The sequence below is a fragment of the Malaclemys terrapin genome, chromosome 5 (genome assembly GCF_027887155.1).
Source record: "Malaclemys terrapin pileata isolate rMalTer1 chromosome 5, rMalTer1.hap1, whole genome shotgun sequence".
Classification (NCBI taxonomy): domain Eukaryota; kingdom Metazoa; phylum Chordata; order Testudines; family Emydidae; genus Malaclemys; species Malaclemys terrapin.
Window position 1 is genome coordinate 141,776,161 of NC_071509.1, and position 26,956 is coordinate 141,803,116.

Below are 26,956 nucleotides of genomic sequence, written 5' to 3' on the forward strand. Positions count from 1 at the left end.
CATTTAAGTTAAAAGTGACTTGCCTAGTATCACTCAGGAACTCTGTGGCAGAGGCAGGGATAGAATCCACTTCTCCAGGGAAGCATTCAACTACCTGAACTATGAGACCATATTTTACTTCCTGCAGTCTCCTGCTTCATTCACTACACAACTTCCAACTTTGGCAACAACAACCTCCTTTACTATACAGCCCTGATTCATTCCCTGTGCACTGTCCATCATGTGCACTGAATGAGGGAGGGGTCCTATGGGAAAAACAGTATGTGATCGTGTAATTAAAGTTTACATCATGCATGGGCTACCTTAATGCTGGTATTTCCTAACTTTTGGGTGCTTGACTTTGCAACCTTAATAGTCTTCTCATAGGTGGGGCGGGGCGGTTGTTGTTGTTTTTAATTAGGAAAATACAAACTGAAAAAACAGACATTTCATCACATGAAACCATATTGCGTTTCAACTTTTGAAAGTGACAAAAAAAATCAGCCTGAGACATGGAAAACTTCAGCCTGAATGTTCAAAGTTTGGCAGTTATATGGAACTGAAAATAGAGTCTCATAGTGGGAAGTGTCATGCAACCTGAACTATAGGCGTCGTGACCTATACCACCTGTAACAAAAGGAAATACTTTTGTAATGTACCATATAGCTGTCCTGGGGCACTTGCTGCCACGGCATATCACTGATGTTAGTGGTTGGGTTCCGGTTATCGATTAACGAGACATTAGATAACCCACCTCAATCAGTTTATTAAACATATATAAATCAGCACAAACATACATTACCAATCCGGGGAACAGGTTTTCAGCAGTTACATCTTCACTCTGTTCCAAAGTATGAGATCACTTCTACTCATTTCTATTCCCCTTGTTTACAACAGATAGGAACTTGCACAAATTCCACTGTATTATTACATACCTTACTCCCATTTTCTTATCTAGTTTCATATCAATTGTTCACGGTACATAGATGACTATATCAACCATCCCTAGCATATTGCACCAGCCATGCCTAGCACACACGGTTTATATTTGGCAACCCTCAGTCGAACATACATCTTGTTTGACAGATTCTACACATACAAAGAACAGAAGTTATGCAAAGTTTAGCCACTAGTAAATTTCCACTATAAAGCTTAGCATGAGTATAAGGCATTCTGGGAGTAACGTTCATGGTTATACAACTTAGCATAATAAATACATATAAGCTACCCCTGAGATCTAAGTGAGCTAACTCCGTGGCTCTCAACCAGGGATCTGGGCCCCCTGGGGGGCCACAAGCAGTTTTCAGGAGCTCTGCCAAAATAAACCAGAGAGCAGGGCCAGTGTTAGACTCGCTGGGGCCCAGGCAGAAAGTTGAAGCCTGAGCCCAGCTGCCCAGAGTTGAAGCCAAAGCCTGAGCAACTTAGCTTCACAGGGCCATCTGTAGCATCAGGCTCTGAGCCATTGCCCTGCTTGCTATCCCCTAATTCCGGCCCTGTCTTTTAATCAACTTGATATGCAGAAAAACAGTTGTTGTGGCACTGGTGGGCCATGGAATTTTTATAGCATGTTGGGGCAGGGACGAGGGCTCAGAAAGAAAAAGGTTGAGAACCTCTGGTCTAACTTACAGAGGCTTCTCCAGGACTTCCTATGGGCTGCAGAGCAACCCAGAATCCCCTGTATGTCTCAGTACTATGTTACTCTCTCTCCTTGTCCCTACAAACCCCATCCAGCCATTTAAATAGGAGGCCATGATGGGACCTGTAAATTAACCATAGGAAACTCCCACACTGCAGTGATTTTCCCTCAGCCACTTGCGGTTCTTTTACAGCAGGGGGCAGAATCAGCACCTAGGAACTTTGAGCATGTTCATACTGAGAATATGAAATATCTAAATGCGGGGGAGGATTTTTATATTTCAGACAAAACAACTAATGAATTAAATACCGTATATACTCGTTCATTACCCCTTTCATTTATAAGCCGACCCCTCAAGATGGTTAGGTAAATAGCAAAAACTGTATGACCCTTTCATAAGCTGACCCTATATTTCAGGGGTTGGCAAGTTTTGGCTTCCGGCCGGCAGGGTAAGCTCCCTGCAGCCGCTCCAGGTAAACAAAACGACAATGTATTAGATATTCAATTCAATGGTTCCATAGAGTTTAAAATCATCAAATTTTGGTGTAGACCTGTTTATAAGCCAACCCCCTCTCTTTGATGCATCACTTTTTTACTAAAAATATTCGGCTTATGAATGAGTATATACAGTATGTCTTTTGTGATCGTCTGTGTAATACTGGTTTTCCCCAGTGTTTCTGTCCTCCTCCCAAATAACTCAATAATGCCATTTTGTATTTGCTTCACTTCTTCATTTTATGCTAATTAAATGAAGGAGGAAGGATGGTCCAGTGGTCAGGGAACTCGCTAGTACTTGAGAGATCTGAGTGTAAGTCCCCACTACTTTGCCACAGACTGCATTTGTGACCTTGGGCAAGTCACTTAATCTACCTGTTCCTCACCTGAAAGTGGGAATAAACATATTAAAGGTGAGGTGCTCAGATAATTCAGTAATGGGTAGAAGATAAGTAGAATACAGTGCCCTACATAACATTTGCAATGTAAGGGCTCAAACCTGCCATTCCCCTTGCCCACATTAGTAATTCAGATTCATGCAAGTAGATGCATTACCTTCAGTGGAAACACACAAGTAAGCACTGTACTTCTGAGGAAGGCCTTACAGGGTTGGACTCACATGTTTATACAAACATTTGAGATGATAGCTTGTCTGCCTACAACATGCAAGTATAATGTACATTTCAATAGTGTTTTCATTAAAAGTGTACTATAAATAGTATTTTTACACTGACTGCCAAATTAAATTGGTTTGGAAGTATGTTCAAGATACATATTACTAAGAGAAACAGGAAACTAGAACCAAACAAGGAAATCTGACAAGACACTAGGGGTCCTCCTCCCAAAGCCATACTGTAGTGTATTGTCCATGTGGGAGCAGAGTGCTGTCAGGACTGAAGTGCATTTGCATCCTATTTAATATGAAAATGAAGAGACTTTTAGGTGGAAGGAAAAACAGGAAGCTCATTGATGTCATTCCCCATGTCTGAGCTTGGAACTGTATCATGTTCAACCCCCCCCCCCTCCTCCCCCAATCCAAATACAATCAGAAACATGCTGTTTGGATTACTGTGTTGCACCAGTATTAAATTCCGTCAGCAGGATTCAGTTTAGTAAGCCTGTCATAAATATAGAGATAAGGGTATCATAAAATCCCTCCTGGGAAGCTGTACTGAATCGCTTTACCTGTAAGGGGTTAAGAAGCTCAAATAACCTAGTTGGCACCTTACCAGAAGGACCAATGAGGAAAGAAGATACTTTCAAATGGGGGGGAGGGATTTGTTTGTGGCTCTCTTTGTTTGTTCCCTCTCTGGTTGGAGAAAGAAACCAGGAAGGTACATCATTTCCTGAAAATATACCTGAAATGATCCATCTAAAATTACAAAAATTCTAAGCAGGGCAAGGAAATGTGTTAGGTTATCTTTTGTTTTGGCTTGTGAATTTTCCTATGCTGCAAAGGTAGTTTTATTCCTGTTTTTGTAACTGTGAAGCTGAGTCCAGAGGGGAGTCCTCTGTGTTTTAAATCTTTTTATTACCCTGTAAAGTTACCTTCCAACTTGATTTTGCAGGTGTGATTCTTTTACTTTTTTCTTTATAATAAAGTTCTTCTTTTAAGAACCTGATTGATTTTAGTGTCCTAAAGATAAAGGGTCTGGTCTGTACTCACATTGCTAAAGCAATTAGTTGGTAGATTATTCTCAAGCCTCCCCAGGAAAGGAGATGAAGGGGCTTGGGAGGATATTTTGGGGGGATAGGGATTCCAGTGACCCTCCCATGAATGTTTGTGTAAATCACTTGGTGGTGGCAGCAATACTGTCCAAGGACAAGGAAAGGAATTTGTGCCTTGGGGAAGTTTTTAACCTAAGATGGTAGAATATATACTTAGGGGGTCTTTCATGCAGGTCCCCACATCTGTATCCCAGAGTTCAGAACCCTGACAAAGCCACTGCTGATTGATAAAATATATTGGGGTTTGCTACCCAAGGAATATAAGGAGAAAGGATATCCCAGCTGAATGCCTGCTGAAGAAATGTAAGGATCTCATCAACTCTGAGAGGGAAGGTTGAGTATTGGCATGGAACTGTGGGGGGATGAGAGAGAGAGAGGGGGGCACTGTGCAAAGTGATTTCAACATGTATCTTATAAAATCAAATGGTTGCTTATGGGGCAGAGTCTGACCCATGCAGAAAAGTCTTCAAAGCAGGCCTGCATATTGCTGCAACAACAGCATTCATTTGCACTTACCCTCTCATTAGCAATGGCTCTTCAACAGATTGCTCCAGCTGGAAGCCACAATAACCTGCATGAGAGAAGGATGCTGTTCTCATTGGCATCACAGGGATTCACGTGGTCAGACACCAAGACATGGAGGGGCAAGCCTAGTGGTCGGAGCAATGGTCATCTGGCCGTGTGGTTGGTGTGGTGGCAGCCAGGCCAGACGACCACTGTTCCACCACTAGGATTGACTCATGATTGCGGCTCTGACCTCCGAATGGGACCAGGGGTCAGAGGCAGAGGAGAAAAAACACTGCAGAAGGATCCTTGCTGTGAAACTCCCACACTGTCAACAGCGGTAGCATGGGAAGATCCACCATTCCCAGACAGATTGTTGAGTTTGGGAAACTTCCCATATCCCAGGTCCTTGTGAGCAAAGACCAGCAATCAGCACTGAGAATGTGCTCAACAGTGTACAAAGCATAGAAAACGATACGGGCTCAGATTCCCAAAGGTACGTAAGTGCCTAACTCCCATTGAAATCAGAGTTAGGTGCATAAAACCTTTCATTTTAATTAAACCTTTCATTAAAACCCATATGCTCTGGGCTATGGTCCCTGCTCCAAGGAGTCAATCTAGCTAGACACAATCCAATCCAGAGATATTACCAGTGGTGAGCTGGAGCCGGTTCCCACCGGTTCGCGGGAACCGGTTGTTAAATTTAGAAGCCCTTTTAGAACTGGTTGTCCGGGGACAACCGGTTCTAAAAGGGCTTTTAAATTTAACAAAAGCTCCCTGCCCTGCCCCAGCTCACCTTGCTCCACCTCCTCCTGATGTTCCCCCCAGCTTCTCCTCCCCCTCCCCTGCTTCCTGCGAATCAGCTGTTTGCGGGAAGCAGTGGCTGCCTGCAGGTGAGCTGGGGCAGGGGGGGCGCGAGGAAGGCTCCAGGTGCCGCGTGGCCCAGCCCAGCTCTGACCCCAAGGCCCGGCCTCGGCCCAGCTCCGGGCAGCGCAGCTCCTGCCCGGCCCCGGCCCCAGCTCCAGTGGGGGTAAGCAGCATGGTAAGAGGATGGGGCCGGGGGGGTTGGATAAGGCAAGGACAGGGAGCGGGGGGGGGGTTGGATGGGGCAGAGGTTCTTGGGCAGGCGGTCAGGGGATGGGGAAGGAGGGGTTGGGTAGGCGCCGTGTGGGAGTTCTGGGGGTCTGTCGGGGTGGTGGTGGATGGGGTCGGAGCAGTCAGGGAACAGGAAGCAGAGCGAGTTGGGTAGGGGGTGGGGTCCTAGAGGGCAGTTAGGGTTAGGGGTCTCGGGAAGGAGTGGTCAGGGGACAAGGAGTGGAGGGGGTTGATGGGTTGCGGTTTCTGAGGGGGGCAGTCGGGGGCAGGACATGGGTGGGGGTCAGATGGGGGGAGTGTACTCACCGAGCGGTTCCCTACTGGGTCTTCGGCAGCGGGTCCTTCATCCGCCGGAGCCGTGCAGCCGAAGACTTAGTAGGGAACCGGTTCCTAAGATTTTGGCAGCTCATCACTGGATATTACCATACATACATATAATACATACACATGGGAACACACAAGTTACATACGCTGATGAACAAACCTGATGAATTACTTTTAAATGTATATTCAGTGTTTGGTGGGTTATACTGAAAGACCGTACCAAAAAGAAAATCTATTTTAATAAACGTTAGGAAAGTACAGAGGAAAGTTGGTTGGTGAACAAGGCACACCACCTATATTTTATGTTTGCCCAACACATGAACTTTAGCATACAGACTTTCAGGCCCAAACGTTTCCTTTTTCAAGTGAGAGAGCATAATTTTTTGTAACTGGACTTGTTTTGATGATGTGCAGTGACACAATGCACAGATATTCATTGCAAGGCAGATCATATGAGTAAAATCACACAAAAGCCACGCACACAGGATGCTCTCACAGTATGTAGTGATGGCAGATGAGTAAATTAAGGTATTTTTCATATCCTATTTTAAATCACCTATGAAACTATGTTGCTGCAACTTTTGTGACCATTATAAATCCCCCAGGCACAATTCAGCACAACTGAAGTACACAACACAATTGCTTAGCCATGTTAGGTATTGCAGAGATAGGACATATAAACAGCAGTGACTATTAACTAGTGCTAAATGATGCCTTTCATGTCTATGCATGTGGTGCTTGATCCCACACCCATTACAGCTCCTACTGACTGCTGAATGGGGCTCATGGGCCAGGAAAAACAAAACAACAACAATATAACAATTAAAAAGAAATGATAAGATTAAGTAAGGAAAGCTTAGAACCTGGTTATCAGGGAAATTTCCTGAAATGATTAGTGCTACAAGACCGGAATAGTCTCTTAAGGGAAGTGGTAGAAGCCACATTACTTGAGACATTTAAAACGAGACTAGAGGATGTTTTGGAAAATATAGTGTAGATAACAATCTTGTGCTGGCCCCAGGAACAAGACTTTTCCATTTCTGATTTCTGGGCTTCCATGAGACTCTGAACACTTATTTGGACTCTGTGCTTCTTTATCAGCATATGAATGTGGTAATTTTCAAAAAGTTCAATAACATTGTTTATTACAAGCCCTTGTTTCCTCCCTACCCACCCCCAAACACATGGAACGCAGAAGACAGTCAATACACCGTTTGCAGTGAATCTTTTACACTGTCACCATATTTTAAAACTTGCCACTAATTTTAAAAAAACAAACAAGGTGAAATAGGGGGAGACAGCTCTAGATCCAATTTGTAGATGTTCTTTCCATGTTTCTTCGGTGGTGGAAAGCGCTCACTGGTTTCTGTTGTGAAGCCAATGAAGTTTAATGAAGAGCAGGTGACCGCCCCGGAGTTATGTGCAGCTGCTGGGTTGTTCCCACGCTAAGGCAGCCAGTGATGCTCTCACGCTGATCTTTCCCCTGGGAGAGGGGCACGCTTCCTCATTCAGATGAGCAGCCAGGGCTGGCCCCGGGGGTTGGGATGGATGTAAATGCCTGCCTTGTCTGCTATATGCAGGGGCGGTGGTGCAGCCCTGCGGGCCCAGGGCATTACACGGACAAGGCGAGGGAGTTGGTTATCTTTTACTGGACCAACTTCTGCTGGTGAGAAAGACACGCCTTGGCGTTACACCAGCAGAAGCTGGTCCGATCAAAGCCATCAGCGCCTCGCACCTGCGCCCGGGGTCCCCCTCCCCTGCTGACACGCAAAAGCTGCCCGTGGGGACGCTGCTGGGGGGCAGCCCTACCCGGGGCTCGGACTGCGGGGGCGAGGGGCGGTGCCCGGGCGGCTGTCGGGGGGGTCTGCGGGCGGAGGGAGCCCCGGCCGGGGGGCGAGGGGCGGTGCCCGGGCGGCTCTCGGGGGGGTCTGCGGGCGGAGGGAGGGGTTTGCGGAGGGAGCCCCGGCCGGGCGGGGGGCGAGGGGCGGTGCCCGGGCGGCTCTCGGGGGGGTCTGCGGGCGGAGGGAGGGGTTTGCGGAGGGAGCCCCGGCCGGGGGGCGAGGGGCGGTGCCCGGGCGGCTGTCGGGGGGGTCTGCGGGCGGAGGGAGGGGTTTGCGGAGGGAGCCCCGGCCGGGGGGCGAGGGGCGGTGCCCGGGCGGCTGTCGGGGGGGTCTGCGGGCGGAGGGAGGGGTTTGCGGAGGGAGCCCCGGCCGGGGGGCGAGGGGCGGTGCCCGGGCGGCTCTCGGGGGGGGGGTCTGCGGGCGGAGGGAGGGGTTTGCGGAGGGAGCCCCGGCCGGGGGGCGAGGGGCGGTGCCCGGGCGGCTGTCGGGGGGGTCTGCGGGCGGAGGGAGGGGTTTGCGGAGGGAGCCCCGGCCGGGGGGCGAGGGGCGGTGCCCGGGCGGCTCTCGGGGGGGGGGTCTGCGGGCGGAGGGAGCCCCGGCCGGGGGGCGATGCCCGGGCGGCTGTCGGGGGGGTCTGCGGGCGGAGGGAGGGGTTTGCGGAGGGAGCCGCGGCCGGGGGGCGAGGGGCGGTGCCCGGGCGGCTCTCGGGGGGGTCTGCGGGCGGAGGGAGGGGTTTGCGGAGGGAGCCCCGGCCGGGGGGCGAGGGGCGGTGCCCGGGCGGCTGTCGGGGGGGTCTGCGGGCGGAGGGAGGGGTTTGCGGAGGGAGCCCCGGCCGGGCGGGGGCGAGGGGCGGTGCCCGGGCGGCTCTCGGGGGGGGGGTCTGCGGGCGGAGGGAGCCCCGGCCGGGGGGCGATGCCCGGGCGGCTGTCGGGGGGGTCTGCGGGCGGAGGGAGGGGTTTGCGAAGGGAGCCGCGGCCGGGGGGCGAGGGGCGGTGCCCGGGCGGCTCTCGGGGGGGTCTGCGGGCGGAGGGAGGGGTTTGCGGAGGGAGCCCCGGCCGGGGGGCGAGGGGCGGTGCCCGGGCGGCTGTCGGGGGGGTCTGCGGGCGGAGGGAGCCCCGGCCGGGGGGCGAGGGGCGGTGCCCGGGCGGCTGTCGGGGGGGTCTGCGGGCGGAGGGAGGGGTTTGCGGAGGGAGCCCCGGCCGGGGGGCGAGGGGCGGTGCCCGGGCGGCTGTCGGGGGGGTCTGCGGGCGGAGGGAGGGGTTTGCGGAGGGAGCCCCGGCCGGGGGGCGAGGGGCGGTGCCCGGGCGGCTCTCGGGGGGGGGGTCTGCGGGCGGAGGGAGGGGTTTGCGGAGGGAGCCCCGGCCGGGGGGCGAGGGGCGGTGCCCGGGCGGCTGTCGGGGGGGTCTGCGGGCGGAGGGAGGGGTTTGCGGAGGGAGCCCCGGCCGGGGGGCGAGGGGCGGTGCCCGGGCGGCTCTCGGGGGGGGGGTCTGCGGGCGGAGGGAGCCCCGGCCGGGGGGCGATGCCCGGGCGGCTGTCGGGGGGGTCTGCGGGCGGAGGGAGGGGTTTGCGGAGGGAGCCGCGGCCGGGGGGCGAGGGGCGGTGCCCGGGCGGCTCTCGGGGGGGTCTGCGGGCGGAGGGAGGGGTTTGCGGAGGGAGCCCCGGCCGGGGGGCGAGGGGCGGTGCCCGGGCGGCTGTCGGGGGGGTCTGCGGGCGGAGGGAGGGGTTTGCGGAGGGAGCCCCGGCCGGGCGGGGGCGAGGGGCGGTGCCCGGGCGGCTCTCGGGGGGGGGGTCTGCGGGCGGAGGGAGCCCCGGCCGGGGGGCGATGCCCGGGCGGCTGTCGGGGGGGTCTGCGGGCGGAGGGAGGGGTTTGCGAAGGGAGCCGCGGCCGGGGGGCGAGGGGCGGTGCCCGGGCGGCTCTCGGGGGGGTCTGCGGGCGGAGGGAGGGGTTTGCGGAGGGAGCCCCGGCCGGGGGGCGAGGGGCGGTGCCCGGGCGGCTGTCGGGGGGGTCTGCGGGCGGAGGGAGCCCCGGCCGGGGGGCGAGGGGCGGTGCCCGGGCGGCTGTCGGGGGGGTCTGCGGGCGGAGGGAGGGGTTTGCGGAGGGAGCCCCGGCCGGGGGGCGAGGGGCGGTGCCCGGGCGGCTGTCGGGGGGGTCTGCGGGCGGAGGGAGGGGTTTGCGGAGGGAGCCCCGGCCGGGCGGCTCCAGTCCGGTCCATCCCGCGCCATGCTACGGCTGCTCGGCGCCTGTCTGCTGCTGCTCGGGGCGCGCCCGGCCGCGGAGCCTGCGGGCGCCTCCTGCGGGCCCTGCCTGCCGGCGCTGTGCCCGGCGCTGCCCGTGCGGGGCTGCGCGCTGGGCCGCGCGCGGGACGCCTGCGGCTGCTGCTGGCGGTGCGCGCGCGGCGAGGGCGAGGCGTGCGGGCCGGGCGCGCGCTGCGCCGCGGGGCTGGAGTGCGGCCCCCGCCCGGGCCGCGCCGGGCCGCCCGCCCTGTGCGTCTGCAAGAGCCGCTACCCCGTCTGCGGCAGCGACGGCGTCACCTACCCCAGCGCCTGCCGCCTGCGCGCCGCCGCCCTCAGCGCCCAGCGCCGCGGCCAGCGCGGGCCCAGCCAGCGCCGCAAGGGGGCCTGCGAGCAAGGTGCGGGCCGGGCGGGGTCACGGTGGGGGCAGGGGGCAGGGGGCAGGGCGGGGTCACGGTGGGGGCAGGGGGCAGGGCGGGGTCACGGTGGGGGCAGGGGGCGCTGTGCGGGGTCACGGCGGGGGCAGGGGGCGCTGTGCGGGGTCACGGCGGGGGCAGGGGGCGCTGTGCTGGGTCACGGCGGGGGCAGGGGGCGCTGTGCGGGGTCACGGCGGGGGCAGGGGGCGCTGTGCAGGAGCAGGGGGCGCTGTGCGGGGTCTCTAGGAGCTGAGTTGGCGGGGGCAGGGGGCGCTGTGCGGGGTCATGGCGGGAGCAGGGGGCACTGTATAGGATCACGGCGGGAGCATGGGGCGCTGTGCGGGGTCACTAGGAGCTGAGTTGGCGGGGGCAGGGGGCGCTGTGCGGGGTCACGGCGGGGGCAGGGGGCGCTGTGCGGGGTCACGGCGGGGGCAGGGGGCGCTGTGCAGGGTCACTATGAGCTGAGTTGGCAGGGGGCGCTGTGTGGGGGCAGGGGGCTGTGTGTGGGGTCATGGCGGGGGTGGGGGCGCTCTGTGGGGTCACGGCAGGAGCAAGGGGCGCTGTGCAGGGTCACTAGGAGCTGAGTTGCGTAGGATCATGGAAGACTGATGTTTGGGGCTATGAAGGGCTGAGTTTCTCAGTGGTTCCGGTAGGAGGATGTTGACCCAGGCATAAGGGGCTGCCAGGGATTGTGGACCGGCCTGGGGCAGAGGGGTGCATGAGGAGACACATTCTGAACATCTTTAGCAAGCTTGCTGAGCTGAAAAGCTCAGCTGGGATCCCAGCGTTGGGCTCCTGGTGCAGTGGTGAGGCCGGTTTGCACTTCAGGGCAAGTGTTATTGATGCATCAATGCCAGGCCTTCCCAGGACATTTCCCAGGAGCTGTGTCTTGGGATGGTTTTCAATGCATATTCCTCAGGCATTAACTTAGTGCTGGATCTCTGGCGGTGTGTACACTAGTTAGAGCAATGGTGGGAGAGATCCCAAAATCTTCTCAGACAAGATCTAATCTAACACAGATGTATGCGGTGGCAAAAATAGAATACTTAATTCACCCCCACTGTAGCTCCACCAGTAGTAGCATAGAGAGGGCTCAAGTGTTGTCTAAACCTGCCCAAACCCACCAGATACCTGCCTTCACCATTGCTTCTGCTGTTACTACCAATGGCGGCGCTGCCCAAGGGACCCTGTTTTTGCCAGTAGACAGACAAGAACTACTTGGAGTTGGATTAATGCCCTGTGCCCTCCCCTGGACATCAGCGAACTTGTCCTACGATGGTGTACAATGGAATCTCTGTATTGGAGATCTTGGGTGCATGTAGGTGGTGGGTTAAGGGAAGAGTAGTGAAGAGGGGAATTATTCATGAAAGTCCTAGTCAGAGAAAGATGGGGATTCAAATGTCCTGTGTAGCACCAGAGTCCAAGAGATTTCATTTCACCTACATTCATTCCTGGGCATACATTTTCATCATTCCCAACCCCCACCCCCAAGTTACCGATCTGTATAGTAGTTATTTTTAAAAATGAACCAACCATCAGTACAAACAATGGGATGCTGCTCCCCAAAGCAAGCTCAGTTTGGCACGATATAGTAGCTTTTCTACGGTTTCTTAGCAGGGTTTGGTTTTGTTTTGTTTTCATGGTTTTTTGTTTTTGTTTGTTTGTTTTTGGGTTTTTCCCCAGTAGCCTACATGATTCCGTCTGTGGACTGTTCTCAGTCCACAAATTCAGATAAGACTAAGCCATTCATTCTTTTTGTTAATGTATATTATGGAATCTAATACAGTAATTTGATTGTCCGCTTCCTAATCTTTTGTACTAAAACTATCCTGTAGCACCTGGTATGGGGTGCAAATGGGAGGGACAAAATTGCAATTAGCTCACCTCTTCTCTGTTCCTTCTTCCCAGCTAACTGTCAATGTAAACTAGATGAATTATTACCTATTTTACAGCAGGATCTTCAAAAATCCCAAGAATGCAAATAATCAAAATAAGTCAACTAAACTAACACTACAAGTAGTATTTTTCTGAATTATTACAATGATTTTAAGTGGAAAGCTAATATCAGATCATTCATAGTTTAGTTACAAGCTTAGGGGAGAAAAGCTAAAGCAATAAACTCTTTTTCAAGGGAATTTGTTGCTTTTAAATGTGATATGTATTTAACTGGGTAATATAGTATCAACTGCAGAACATATGCTAATGTTGCTGATAACGTGTTTCAGAAGAATATTTTTAGTTGTTTTGCTTAAGAAACCTGATGTTGATCATCTATAAAGGATTTAATGATCCCAATCAAAATCCAAAGATCAGCAGAGAAAATTGAAAAAATCATGTTGTTGTATGAATTATGTACTCCGTGGATGTTGTCTAATTTCTCTTGGTAATTTTATGAAAATAAATTGTGTGTTGAGCACTTCAATATACACAATATAAAAAGGGGAAATCATTCTGGAATCATAGTTACATATAGCAAGAGCCAAAAGGATAGTGGCAAATGTAGTTTGAAACAGTCTTATTCCACAGAACTTAAGAGCCGATTGTAGCATTGAAAACGTCAGTTGATATTTCCTATATTAGCGTACCTTATGGGTCTTATCCAAAGCCTAGCGAAGTTGGTGCATGTCAGCAGACTTTGGATCTGGTCCAATGTCAGCAATTTGAGGTATATTCTCAAATGAATGCAAAAAGCTTTAGCCATGTAACTTGTTAACAAGAGGGTAAAGCATGTTGCATGTTAGGGCCAACATTTTAAAAATATGACCTGTAATTTTGGGTGCTTACATTTTGGGGTGTCCAACTTTACTTTTAGAAGGGCTGAGCACCCACTGGTGCACGTTTTTAAAAATCACGCCCAAGATGTGTAAAGCTGGTCTCATAAATATTGAAAATCTGGTTCATTGGGACATTAATTAAAAAGCAAAATGGACCTCAGACCACCTTAAGTGGGTTTTTAGGACACTATGAGACACATAGAATCTCCTGACTAGGGAGCAAGAAACATGGGGAAAGGCTTGCCATGTCACAGAAATACACACAGCCTCAGAAATGAAGCCACTCGAGCTTTTCATCAGCTGCTCTCTGTTGGGCTCTGGCTGACTTGGAACCATCCAACCTGGCTTTTCATGCCTTGAGTGAATTTTCCCAACCACCTACCACCATCTGCTTCCCTGAGCCCGACATTCCCACACAAGGTTTCACAAAAGCTGGGGCTTTCCTGCACAGGGGCTTTCCAAATACCCAAGCTATTTAGATGAAGATGCTATAGAAGGCTGTCAAAACCACAAAAATTCTGTCCCGACTTGTTTGAATTAAGCTTAAACAAGTGGGTTCATTTAACTGAAATGATTGTTTGCTTTGAGAGGCCTCAGGAACAGCCGCAGAAACTAAAGCCCTGCTTAATTAATAAGATGGCTTTCCCACTAGCCACTGGAAGCATGTGCCAGTATTCTTAATATCCTCTTTCCCTTTAGAGTGTTCCAGATCAGCAGTGCTGTAATTATGTGCAGTGCTGAAGCTTTTGCTTTGAGAAAATGCTATCCGAAAAACTCTCTGCAGCAGTGCCCTTGATAGGAATCCTAGCTTCTCAGCTGTCCTCAGGTACCACAACCAATGGACTGTTTTTGACAGGGAGGAATGGAGTGGCATACTGTTCTAGACACATCTCAAGGACAGAACTGAAACTCTAATCCCATTTTGCTGGAAGGATGTTTTCATAACCAAAGTGTGTTAGGGTTATCATCCCCCACTTCCTCCTCTTGCTTCCCACATTTCAAGCCAAGAACATCTTGTGAAACTCAATGTGCTTCTGGAGCTTCTGAAACTAAAAGAGAAGAGTGAAGCATGAGCACCATACGTTTATACTGTGTACTCTATATTACCTCTATAGCACTGTAAATGGTACTTTACAAACTGTACAAAAAGACTACCATAGATCCCTTTCCTTGAAGAGTTGAATTCATTCCTGCCCCAGACCTAGTACCAGCACAAAGGCAGCAGTTTGTGCCACCTCCATTGGGGCTACCTCAGGACCACCCTACCTTGCACCCCTGCTACAATGAACAGAATTACTGGGTGCACCTGGCCATGCCCACTCCCAGGGCCGGCTCTGGCTTTTTTGCTGCCCTTTATCTCTGAAGCGGACGACTTCTCAAAAATTGTAGACCAGTGTTATTAGTCGTCATGGATGATGGGAGGAGAGTTTGTCCTTTCAACTGTGATGCTGCGATAGCCATTCCTTGGTGCTTCCTCAGTAGGCAGACCTTTCTGCTGGATGGATTACTGGTCTTCCCATGGAGGTGAGATGTGCATCTCTCCAAGGAATGTTTGTGATGGGCTTAAGCTCATGACTGTCTGATATTGAGGAGCAATAGAGAGGTGTGTCCTGTCCTGACAAGCCTGTAGAAGAGAGCGCCCATCATTGTTCACATTTCTCTAAAGAAAGGAGACATATATTCTTCCTGATTTAAAATATATATATTTGATGTTGATTCTTTTTCAAATGGCAGAGAGAAGGCAAGATGTAATGGTGATGGGGGGGAGGGTTACCAAAGGGCAAAATCTTTTGCTTTCCAATTTCCCAGTAGCCAAAGGTGGGGCCCACCCCCACCCTTATAAAGCTGGGTGGGAGATCCTGTGCAGCTAAGGAACTAGGCCAGACAAACTCCCTTTATGGTAAATTATTTGTATGACAACTTCTAAGCACTTGTTGCTGTGTATATTTTCCGCAGGAAGGAGTGTTGCAAAAGTTCAGGCATCTTCATTATGGCAGACTGAACGCTATTGTGTCTCACTGCTTCTGCTTGTTTGTTCATTCACTGAAATGTTGTAGTCATGCCACATATTTCATAAAGCTATAAGCAAGTGAAAACGTCTTGGAAATCTCAGAGAGTAGCAGTCCAGAAAAACATGTTTTCTACAGTGGATGTTGATTGATTTTATTTTTAAATGGAATTTGGGATTTATTTTTTCCTATTTTGTTTAAATATACATAGTATTTAAAAACTAAAATGGGGTATTAGAGGAGGACATGTAGGCACAAAGGCAGGGAAAGCCAAGGTGGCGATGCAGGCTGGGAAAAGCTCTGTAGAGCCATGAGGTGAAAAGGAAGAGTTTTAATCGGAGGTAGAGATAGAGGTGAAGGGAATGGAGGAGCAGCACCCACAGCAGGAGAACACTCATATAGAACAAATGATACAATCTGAGCGAATGTCCACCTGCGTTGTGTAAAAACTAGGTCCTGGGGGGAGATGTGTGAGAGAGAAAGAGATGCCACCAGCGCAAGTGCCAGCAATACTCACTCAGGTGCCCATCTCCTGTTACCCCTTCCAGTGGGCAGGGCCAATGGAGTTTAAATAAAATGCCCCCTGTGCACTATACTTAGCCTCCAGGATGAGGAAGCTCACCCTCATCTACTCTGCACCCACACCACACCCCATTTTTCCTCTTGCACTGGGGGAGCAGGAACTAGCCATGTGTGCTAATGGTGGCAGGATTTGGGACCCTGCTCTTATTTAACAGGGTTTGCATTTTGTGCTTCCCAGTGGGCATTTAAAAGGTCTGTGTTCCCCTCTGCCTGCCGTACTGGTTGATGCAGGGTCAGCCTTTATTTACTCAAAACAACACAAGCATGATAAGATTAAATGACTTCCCCAAACATGCCCAAGCCAATACTGTTTGAATTTCTTGCATCTTTGCGTTTGAATACTCCTGTTCTGTGGAGATGCTGAGTACCCTTTATAACTACAGCAGAAGAAAATTTCACAAACACACTTCCATTTTTGCTACATGGCTGGATTTTTGTGTGTATGTGTGATAAAGATCAATTTCACAATAGCATCTATCAGAATATTCAGTGTTTGAAGTGCATGGGCAATGCACTTGAATACTTATTCTGGATTTCACAAGAGATTACGTGCAGACCTGGTAAAATAACTTGGAAACAAAGATCTTATTATAGAGAGGGTTACATAAGTTTTAACATGCAAAATACTTTTTAAAGATGCACATATTTTCACTTTGGATTTATTTCTAAAAGTTCATTAAAATGCTAGTTGACAAAGTTGACAAAATACATGCCCAGCTGAGCTTTCCATATTCATCAGTGTTGTGTGTATGGCAGCTATGATTGAAGCTTTTGCTTACAGTGAGATCCCCTTCAGCAACTGGGGAGTACTTTGACATTTCTTACTTCTTGGACAACAAAAGGAAAAAGCCAACACTTGAGTCTGTATAATTTTCCCTGACCTTGTCCTTGGGACTATGTCTCTGTGTTGCTTGTTTTCTAAAATCCTGTAATCTGAAGTTTGTAGTGCAACAATGTCCAGTAGTTGTCTGATGAGTTGTATTCTTTGTGCTAAAGCAGCTAAGTTGTGTAGAAAATTTATTTCCAGAGGGACTGATGTTTCCTGCTTTTAAGCCAAATGAAACTGGAAATGTTTGTGAGGAACAAGAATGGAAATAACCCTCACTGGAACCTTGCTAAGCAGCTGCAGGGACAGAGAACTGAATCTGCATCAGCCTAGCTAGTATCATGCTCCCTGGGATAAAACAGGCGAGAGTGGGGGACAAAACTCAGGAAACAGAGGTTCACCTTCCCAGGTTTCCTCTTTTGGAAGAATTTTAGAGGAACATAACCTTCTAGAGCTTTGGAGCCAGGAAGTACTCTGCTCCCAATCCCATGGAGCCTGGCCCTTCATATTGCACTGGGCTTCTCCTCTCCTCATGGCAGCGCAGCTCCCTCAAAGACATGGCAGCATTGAAGTCCACACACAAGTGTGTGACAGAACCCCACTAGGTATTAATGCTGCTGACAGACCAGTGAGTCATCATTCACAAAGATAATCTAAAATCACTCACTAGCCTAGCCATCCAGGATTCAACACTGCTCTTGCATCATCAGAATAACGCTTTGTGTGCCCTGCTTCAAAGTCACTCGCTGCTTGGCTGACTAGAATAGCAGAGCCAGAGCTGTGTTTGCTGTCGCTGCACTCTGAGACATCTTGCAATTGATACTGTGAGGGTTCGTGTCCCTGTGTTGTGTGTCTCCTCTGCTCCATGCTTCTGCTGTCCCCCTGCTATTCCGATCTGCGCATGGTAGCGGCCGTAGACTGAAACTGTGATGGGACGGAAGTGCAAATGTGATCCAACGAAGGACCCAGTTCCGTGGGAGTTTTGTCATTTATTTTAATAGGTGCAGGATCATGCCCTAATTCCTGCTCTCATGAATCCTGATGCTAACTATACTGTAAGAATATACTGTCATACCACTGCATGGTATTAGTCCTCCCCAGCCACGAGCACATTTTGGAGCAAAATAAATGCTCGCCTCTGCGCCATGCTTTGAAATTACATGAAGTAGGCAGGCAGCAGAAATTCCTTCTTATCAATGCACTTGAGGTCAGGTAACACTGAGTTCGGCTGGTGTAACATGCAGTGAGCCAGACAGCAGAGTCCAGCTCCCAGCTAATCAACAGTCAGAAAACACTAATAGCTTTTACTCTTTTTCATAGTTTCTCTTATGGAGCTGTTTTCACTCAGAGCTGGATGGCACTGTGCAAATATACTTATCAAAAAGGTGGGCCCTGCTCCCGTTCCCATCAGATCCCATGACAGCTCTTCCATTGGTTATTTCAGAGGTTCTCAAACTTCATTGCACCGTGACCCCCTTCTGACAACAGCAATTACTGTATGACTCCAGGAGGGAGCCCTGCCCCCAGGTGTGTGTGGGGGGCTAAAGTCGAAGCCCAAGGGCTTTAGTCCCAGACAGGGGGCCTGTGATCTGAGTCCCAGTGCCCAGGGCTAAAGCCCTTGGGCTTCCGCCCCAAGTGGTGGAGCTCAGGCTTCGGCCCCATGCCCCAGCAAGTCTAAGCCAGTCCTGATGACCCCATTAAAATGGGGTCATGACCCACTTTGGGGTCCCGACCCACAGTTTGAGAACCGCTGGGTTATTTCACTGGAAGGGGGACTGGCCATCCGTAGCCATGTGTAAATCATTGCTCAGGGAAGGCCAAAGCCTGATTAAATCAATCACACAAGGTGTCCTCTTAAGGTCAGTGGGACCACACAAACCCTTGGTGCTGTGTGAGGCGTTGCAAGACATTAGCTCTCTGTATATAGGAATTGCCTCAATCTGCCCCGTACATTGACCCTGACGTTATTGGCCAGTTTTCCAAAGGGGCTCAGCAGCTCCCTTTGAGTAGAAATGGGAGCTGAGCGCTTCTGATACTCTGGCTCTGTGGTGATCAGAGCCAAGCAAACAACTAATTCATGAGATTGTGATAGGAATAAAGTGTGAGGGTTTTGGACTTGAGGAGGGAAGGGAAGGCATTTTTTTCGTTATTTGTCTTTAATTATAGTTAAAACTCTTTCTCCCAAAGATAGAAGAGCTAGTAAAACTAAGCACTGACGTTTTAAAATAGATCTAGAGTAACACATACCAACTCTTTTCAGTCATCAGAAGAAATATTCTGTTTTGCCATTAATGAACATATGCAGCTTTCTAATAAACTATGAATGCTGTGGAGAAAGATAAAAAGGATAACCTCTCAAGGGTTCATTTGGTTACAGACAGACTTTTTGCCAATTTATGCTTGCCAAACACCCAGCTAGAAATATGTAATCCTTTGGGACTTCTGCTCTTGTCATCCTTTAACACATTTTTATCAAGTAATGTGCCCTTTTTGGCTCAAAGCACAAAAATAGTTTGTATTCAGAATGTGAATGAGGACTTGCTCATGATGTAAAGCAAAATTAGAGCATTATACTGATAAATTCAGTTCTCCCAATTCCAATGATTTTGGACTAATGAAAATCCCAGGTAACCACCCCAGTGTACAGTGCTAACACAATGTCCTTGGGTCCCATCTGAGCCCTTTACTAAGTCCTGAATTCCACCCTAGCTGGCTAGCAGATAGAAGGTGCACCTGTGGTTCCAAAAAGCATTAAATAGCAGGAAGCTTTTAAAAATCTCTCCACATATTTCTTCTGAAATGGACAACAGTGCCTGAGCCCCTGTGCTGCTGAGTTCCCTCTGCTCCCATTGAGGTTATTTCTTGTCTCTGGGACCTCCCAGGGCTCAGCCCTTCACAGCAGATGCACAGCACCTTGCAGGATTCAGCCCAAAAACTGCATAACTAAGAAGGATGTGACTAATAAAGAAAATGACTTCAGAGCTGATTTAAGTCACTTCTTGTAAATATTTAAACAGAGGTTACATTTGTTTTCCTTTATGAAGGGAAAATATGCAGGGTCTGTGAAGGGGACACAGTTCAATAATACAGCTAAACAGCTGTTTCCGCCTCACACAGGGCTTGATTCTGATCTGGCTGGCACTGGTTTTACTATGCCGCCTGAATGGAATCATCCCTGATTTATGTCTGATGAGAATCAGGGCTCCTACATGTAGATTATCCATACATAGAAAAGCAAACTTCTTTCCTCTGTAGAAAACATGCCTTTCCTGAGGTAAGAGAACAGAGATCTTGTCATGAGGATTGAAATTGAGTAGGACATGGGTTAAATAAAAGCAGCCTACAATCTGAGCTAAAGGAAGCACTCTGCTGTGCTTTCTCAAGGCCTGAAAGTTGTGCTCTGCTATTCCATTTAGATACAGGCTAAGGGAGCTGCAGAGGAAGTATGCCCTGCCCCTGCAGTAAAGGTTGTATGCTTTTGGCTCTTTGCAGCCTCGGGCCATGCCTAAACAGGAAATCTTGGTGTTGCAGTGCCCTAGCATGCTTGTGACACACCATGTGTCCACACACAACTGCTTCCCCATACTCCTCATCACTGGGATTCTGTTTGCTCTGAGCAAGGCTAATCACTGTTATCCATACCAGGACAGAACTGGTGTAAGACAGCAAGGAGGAGGTAGGTTTCTGCAGTACAGGGTCTCATGGGAGGAAGAGACTAGTGGGGATCTTTGGAAGTCCTCGCAGGAATAGAGGACAATCTCTGGTGGGCAGGAGGTCATTCATTCATTTAGCACAGCTGTCCTCCCCTCTAAGGCCCTACACAACTCTTCCCCTAGACATTTAGGCTTTCATTATTTCCTGATCCTCATGTCACTTCTCCATATCCCAGCAGCCCCAGGGAAATGGGGAGGGAGGCTTGGGGTTTACCAGCCATCTCAAGTACTAGCTAGAGATGGATGCTAAAGAGAGATTCCCCAAACAATTTCAGGGACAGTACCCTACCAAGAATCCCAGCACCATCCTCTCTCTTAGCAGTTCAAGGAGGATGTGGCTGGATTCTCCCCGGCTGTTGCCCCCCTACTTTTCATAGTGGTCTTTAGCTAGTAGGTTTAGTTTGGGGGTTGATGGAGGTAAACAAAGGGGAGAGTGCTGGGGTAAGGTAGGTAAGAGAGAACAGTGTGAGAGAGATGCTGCAGGGAGAATGGGAAGAAGAAAGGAGACCATATAGGGGAAGAGGTAGAGAACGCAGAATGGGAGATACAAGGAGGTGAAGGGAGCAAGAGAGCATGGAGAAAACAGACGCTGGTGGCAACTCTGGAAAAGATGCACCCAGAGCTGGCACTTCCATTTAGGCGACCTAGGTGGTCGCCTAGGGCACCAAGATTTGGGGGGGCGGCAATTCAGCGGCGGGGGGGTTCTTCCGTGCTCCCGGTCTTCGGGGCACTTCGGTGGCGGGTCCCGGAGTGAGTGAAGGACCTGCCGCAGAATTGCCACCAAAGTGCCCCGAAGACCGGGAGCACGGAAGGACACACACCCCCCGCCGCAGAATTGCCGATGACGACTGAGAGCGCATAAGGACCCCCGCCTAGGGCGCCAAAAACCCTGGCGCCGCTCCTGGATGCACCATGATCTATTAAAGGAAAGAAAAATGTAGTGTGAAGCCAGGATGGGGAAAGAAGCTCTAACAAAAGCAAGAAGTGCAGTAAGGTACTCCTACACAGTACATTGACGAGACCGCTTGTGGCCCAATCGGCATACAGCTGTGGCCCATGTGACATCCTCAGGGCCATACATGTATATATGTTGTGGATGTAGCCCACATAACACATAGATGTATGAAATCTTTGGCCCAGTTCATAGTCCTGGGGGCAAGCTGGTCTCTTTTATGTTTGTGTGTTCAATGCTGAGCTCACAGACAGCCCTTAATAAATAATAATTGGATACACTGGTTAGTGGAGGATCTTGGCTCACTGGACTAATGTTCAGATGAACTATATACCATGGGATTGATACTCCCTTAAATTCCTAGCCCCTTCACTCCAGTCAGCCGTTTTTTTGTTTTTTTTTTTGGTTTTTTTTTTTGCTGGTACAAAGTGCTTCACTTCCACATTTCTTCGTGCTAGCTCTGGAATGAAAACAAAGATAAACTTTTCAAGTTCCCGTAGGTCAGTTTAAGATAAATAAGAGCTACATAAATATATAATTGCTGGAGCATTCCATCCGAAATTAGCTATAGACAATGCTATGCCAAGGATTTTTTTTTTTACCCACTCCTGTGCAAAGCACAAGTTGAGATTCCTAGGGAAGGTCCCTAGGGAACGTAGGCTTGTTTATCACTACAGCACCTGCTAGTGCTTTCGTGGCATGTCTGTGCTAAATTCCAACATTGATTAATCTTTAAAACTCTAGATGGCTTTGTTCTTATTGGACTGAATCTTGCAAGAGGCTCTCATTCTGGATGCATGTTCTTTTAATTAAAAAAATTACTTTAGTCATTTTTCCCAATTCTAGAAGATTAAAAATACAGTAGTTTTTTCCCATGTTAGGACTGTTCTTTTTCACCTCCCAGGTAAAAATAAAGGATTAGGGCCTGATCTTAAGTGTATTAGGGTCAGGGGGGCTGAATGCCCCAAACCCTACTGCCTCACAGTCTCAGATCTTTACTTTTCAAAAAATATTAGGAAGGGACATGAGACAATATTCTACCTCTGTGTACAGATCTCCTGTGGTTATTAACGAGAGCTCTACTGTTGGAACAAAGGTGGAGATTGTTACCTCTTTGGGGCTGGGGCTGTCATTTTGTTCTGTGTATGTACAGCACCTGGCACAATGGGATCCTGGCCCATGACTACGGCTCCTAGGCCCTATTGCCGTACACATATTAATAAATACAGCCCTTCAGTGGACTTTTGGTGTTGAGCATGCAGCGTAAACAGCGTAGGTGAAAACTCTTTAACCTTTTCTCCTGGTAAGGAAAGATGTCCATGTTTCCCCACCATATATGAGAGTGCTGAAGACGCAAGCTTGGTACACTAGCATTTTGGTCTTGATGGTAAGCTTTGAGTTGTTCCAGGCCCTTTTAGTTAGACAGCTAAAGGTGGTGGCAGCTTTTCCAATGCAAACGTTTAGTTCTTCATCCAGTGAGAGGTTGGTTGTCACTGTAGAACCTAAATAGCTGAACTTTTGGCTGGTTTGTATTTAAGGTGATTGAAGGATCTTGTGGAACACCCTGTCCTAATACAACCATTTTCTTAATACTGATGGGGAGAGCAAAGGCCTGACAGGCACTTGAAACAAACTCCGTCCATGAGTTCTTGTAGTAGATCTTCATCGTGGGCTATGAGGGCAGCAGCAGCAGCGAATAGAAGTTCCCTGATTAGCACCTTTTTGACTTTGGTCTTTGACTTAAGTCGTGACAGGTTGAAGAGTTTCCCATCCAATCTTGTGTGGAGATACACTCCATCTTTCATGTCCTTAAACACACAGTTCAAGAGTACCAGGAAGAAGATTCCAGAGAGTGTAGGGGCTTGCTTCACTCCGCTTTTCATCTCAAAGCTGTCCGAAGTGAACCCATCAAACTGGACAGTTGCTCTCATGTTGTTGTGGAATGAATGTATAAGACATAACAGGGTTGGTGGGCTTCCTGTCTTTTCTAGTATTGCACATAGACCTGCTCTGCTGACTGTCGAATGCTATGGTTAGGTCCACAAAGGTACAATGGTCAGTTTTGCTCTCTGCACTTTTCTTTTTTCAACACCAAATGGCAAGATAAAGTCACCAACACAGAGGTTCTTCAAAGGGCAAATTTACCAAGTGTGACAGCCCTGCTCAAGCAAAGACGACTGCGCTGGCTGGGCCATCTGAATAGGTTGGAAGACAGATGCATACCCAAAGACATGCTATACGGGGAGCTATCAGAGGGAACAGGAACAATAGGATGTCCCAAGCTTCACTATAAAGACACATGCAAGCGAGATATGAAGGAATTTGGAATTGATCCTGACCAATGGAAAATCTTGGCAAGTAATCATAACAAGTGGCACCATCGTCTCCATCAGGGTATCAAAGTCCATGACAGGAGCTGGCTCCTACACCTTGAAGTGAAAAGAGCCTGTAGGAAGCAAGGAGCTCCCAACCAAGATATGTACATTTGCAATAACTACTAAAGATCATGCAAATTTCCGATTGGACTATTCAGTCCCATGAGACATTGCAAACTATCTACATCATAGGTTGCAATTCCCACCATCTCTGGTAGATGAAAGGATGCCAACAATTCAGTAGACTAATTTTGGGAGGAGCAGTTTCAGCCACCCTTGCTCTGCAGAGTCTCATTAATAGCAGGGAGGGACACATGCTCCTCTTCAATGTGTGGCAGGTATCAAAACATGACAGAAATCCTTGTGCATTACCTCCCAAGGGGAAATGAGCCTAGGTGCTCTGATGCCATAGTGAGAAACATATCATAAATGCCAATACGCAGATGATGGGTGGGTTAGCATAATGCTTAAAAAAAGAGCAGTGGTTTGTCGAAAGGTGAGAAATCATGGGGGGTGGGAGTCCTCCAGGGAAGCTGCTGGCTGCTCAGTCTTCAGAAAATCAGTCCACTTCTTTAGCTACCTAAATATAGACTTAGGAGCCCAACTTTAGGCTCCAGTTTTTGAAAATCTTGACCCTCATGGGCACACAAATTAGAACAGGCAGCTAGCCAGATATCTAGCTGGCCATAGCTGTACAAGTATAATTGACTTGTGTGCATACTTCCAGTATTCACATGCTCATGTATGCCTACATTTAAAAGTTTGATCCACCTGTCAAATCATACTGCTCCCCACCTGTTCTAAGAAGACTCCCCCTCCCCCTCTGCAGGGTGTGTGTCTTTGGTAGTTTTGCTTATTTATTCTTCCATGGCCAGTTGCAATTATGACTAATTTTTTTTTGTATACGTACCCGCATGCAGAATCTGAACTCCAGTGCTGGCTGGATATATAGGGGCTAAATCAATTTTTCCACAAAGGGGCATTATTCTGATTTCATTTATTTACATTTACATTCATTGTCTTCTGGATATATGAAGTAATTATTGTTTTCTTCATAACATTTTCAAGCACATGGTGCTGTATTATTTTAGTAACAGCTCAAAGCTCTGCTTTAATATCATGCAACATGGGCTGAGGTGTTCTATCAAATATCCTTGAAATGTCTATCTGTAAAATATTCCCTAGTTTTCTGACCTTCAGTGGATTATGACTTTGATCCAAACATTGTTTCAAATACTGAAATCATGCAGATACACATTTGCTGGTCTATTGCTTTGTATTTTTCCACTGTTTATAAAAAAAAAATCTTATTTCACCTTAAAGGCGTTCAGTTATTTTCGCAGTGATTAGGTTCATTGACACTTGGTATGTTTATGGTTTTTATGGTCGCTTTGCTCAAATCTTATTAGAGGAGCTGTTTAATATATTACTTGGCCGTTCAGAGTTTGGTATGTTTCTAGTTCACTAGTCAGCATGACTCCGAGAGCCCAGAGAAATTTAGTGTACGTAGAGGGCTTATGGACCTCGACTAACAAAATGCCACATGTTATTTGTAACATTTTTTCTCAGAATCTGGAATAAAAAAATAGTTATTATGGAATGAAAAACAACTCTAGTTTACTTCAGCTAATTCCCCCAGTGCTTGTAATTGCCACCCCTGGGAAGACTGTGCTGTGTTCAAGAATTTCTCTAATCCTTTGTTGGGCAAAAGATTGTCTGAGACTCCTGCCTAATCCTAAATTACTGAGTAATGATTCTAATCAGGATGCGTTTCTGAAACGATGCTCACTTTACCATGAATAAATGCGCTCAGATCTCATGCCTCGCCGTCACATTTTCAGCCCTGAAATTGCAGGCTTCCTAAATTCTTTACAGGTTTAGGCCTCTTTCACAAAAGAGCTGTCAGAGACAGAGAAAGGCTGCCTAGTAAATTGTATCTGGCTGCTAACAAAGTGTTGTTCTGTCTGGTGGTTCATTCAATGTACAACAGGTGTATGGACTGTGTAGCAGCAAAAGTACGTACAATCCTTGACCTTCATCTGCAAACCTTCAGCTTCCTGAGAAAGGTATTTACAAGTCTTTACATACATAAGCATCTTGGGTCTCTATTACCCCACATGCCCTGCAGAAGCTCCTCCGTAGCATGCAGGCCAGGGTTTGGGGTCAGGCAGAGGCCACTGTCCACAGCATCTTACCCCCTTCCCCCTCCAAGCCCCACAGGAGAGTAGAGGGTACATAAATGCTGACCTTTTCATAATTCTCCCCCTAGTCTGCAGAAACCCTCACCCCACGAAGAAGGGGCATCATGGTTATGGGCTGTCAGTGGGGTTTGAATCATTGCTGCAGCATGGCCCTGACGGACCTGAGTTACCCACTGCATTTCTGTGGGAGGGTGGCAAGTCCCACCCCCCTGAGCTTAGAATGAGGCAGAAACTCTATCTAAGGTCCAGGCTTGCAGCATTGGCCTGGGTGTAGCTAGCATAGTGGGACTGTATAGCCTTTCGTGAGGAGGATACTAGCTAAATGTAACAGGATGGAAATGGAGTACTTGTGGCACCTTAGAGACTAACAAATTTATTAGAGCATAAGCTTTCGTGGACTACAGCCCACTTCTTCGGATGCATATAGAATGGAACATATATTGAGGAGATATATATACACACATACAGAGAGCATAAACAGGTGGGAGTTGTCTTACCAACTCCGAGAGGCCAATTAATTAAGAGAAAAAAACTTTTGAAGTGATAATCAAGCTAGCCAGCTTCATGGAATTAGGCTATCGCCTAGAAACAGCAGGCATGTCTTGTTCTATTAAAGACAACAATATGACACTGATTTATAGAGCAAAAATAGCACTGACTACTAATACTGCAGATTACTCTGCTGAGGTATCCAGCCTGCACTGCAGACTTCATATTCTGTGTGCTCTATAAGGTGCAACAGACTCTGGGGAAGAGCACACAAAACATGAGGCCGATTCATAGATTCATAGATTAGAATCATAGAATCATAGAATATCAGAGTTGGAAGGGACCTCAAGAGGTCATCTAGTCCAACCCCCTGCTCAAAGCAGGACCAATTCCCAGCTAAATCATCCCAGCCAGGGCTTTGTCAAGCCGGGCCTTAAAAACCTCCAAGGAAGGAGACTCCACCACCTCCCTAGGTAACGCATTCCAGTGTTTCACCACCCTCCTAGTGAAATAGTTTTTCCTGATATCCAACCTGGACCTCCCCCACTGCAACTTGAGACCATTGCTCCTTGTTCTGTCATCTGCCACCACTGAGAACAGCCGAGCTCCATCCTCTTTGGAACCCCCCTTCAGGTAGTTGAAGGCTGCTATCAAATCCCCCCTCATTCTTCTCTTCTGGAGACTAAACAATCCCAGTTCCCTCAGCCTCTCCTCATAAGTCATGTGCTCCAGACCCCTAATCATTTTTGTTGCCCTCCGCTGGACTCTTTCCAATTTTTCCACAT

At 49.0% G+C, this 26,956-nt stretch overlaps 1 protein-coding gene across 1 annotated transcript in view; it reads left to right on the plus strand.

Annotated features, from left to right (window-relative positions):
• Positions 1–9,808: 9,808 nt before the first annotated feature.
• The window catches only part of IGFBP7 (insulin like growth factor binding protein 7), a 65,028-nt gene continuing 47,880 nt past the window's right edge, over positions 9,809–26,956 (plus strand). The window contains exon 1 of the mRNA XM_054029215.1: positions 9,809–10,232. Within this exon, the coding sequence (XP_053885190.1) occupies positions 9,824–10,232 (409 nt within the window). The 5' untranslated portion in view covers positions 9,809–9,823. The remainder of the gene's footprint in view (positions 10,233–26,956) is intronic.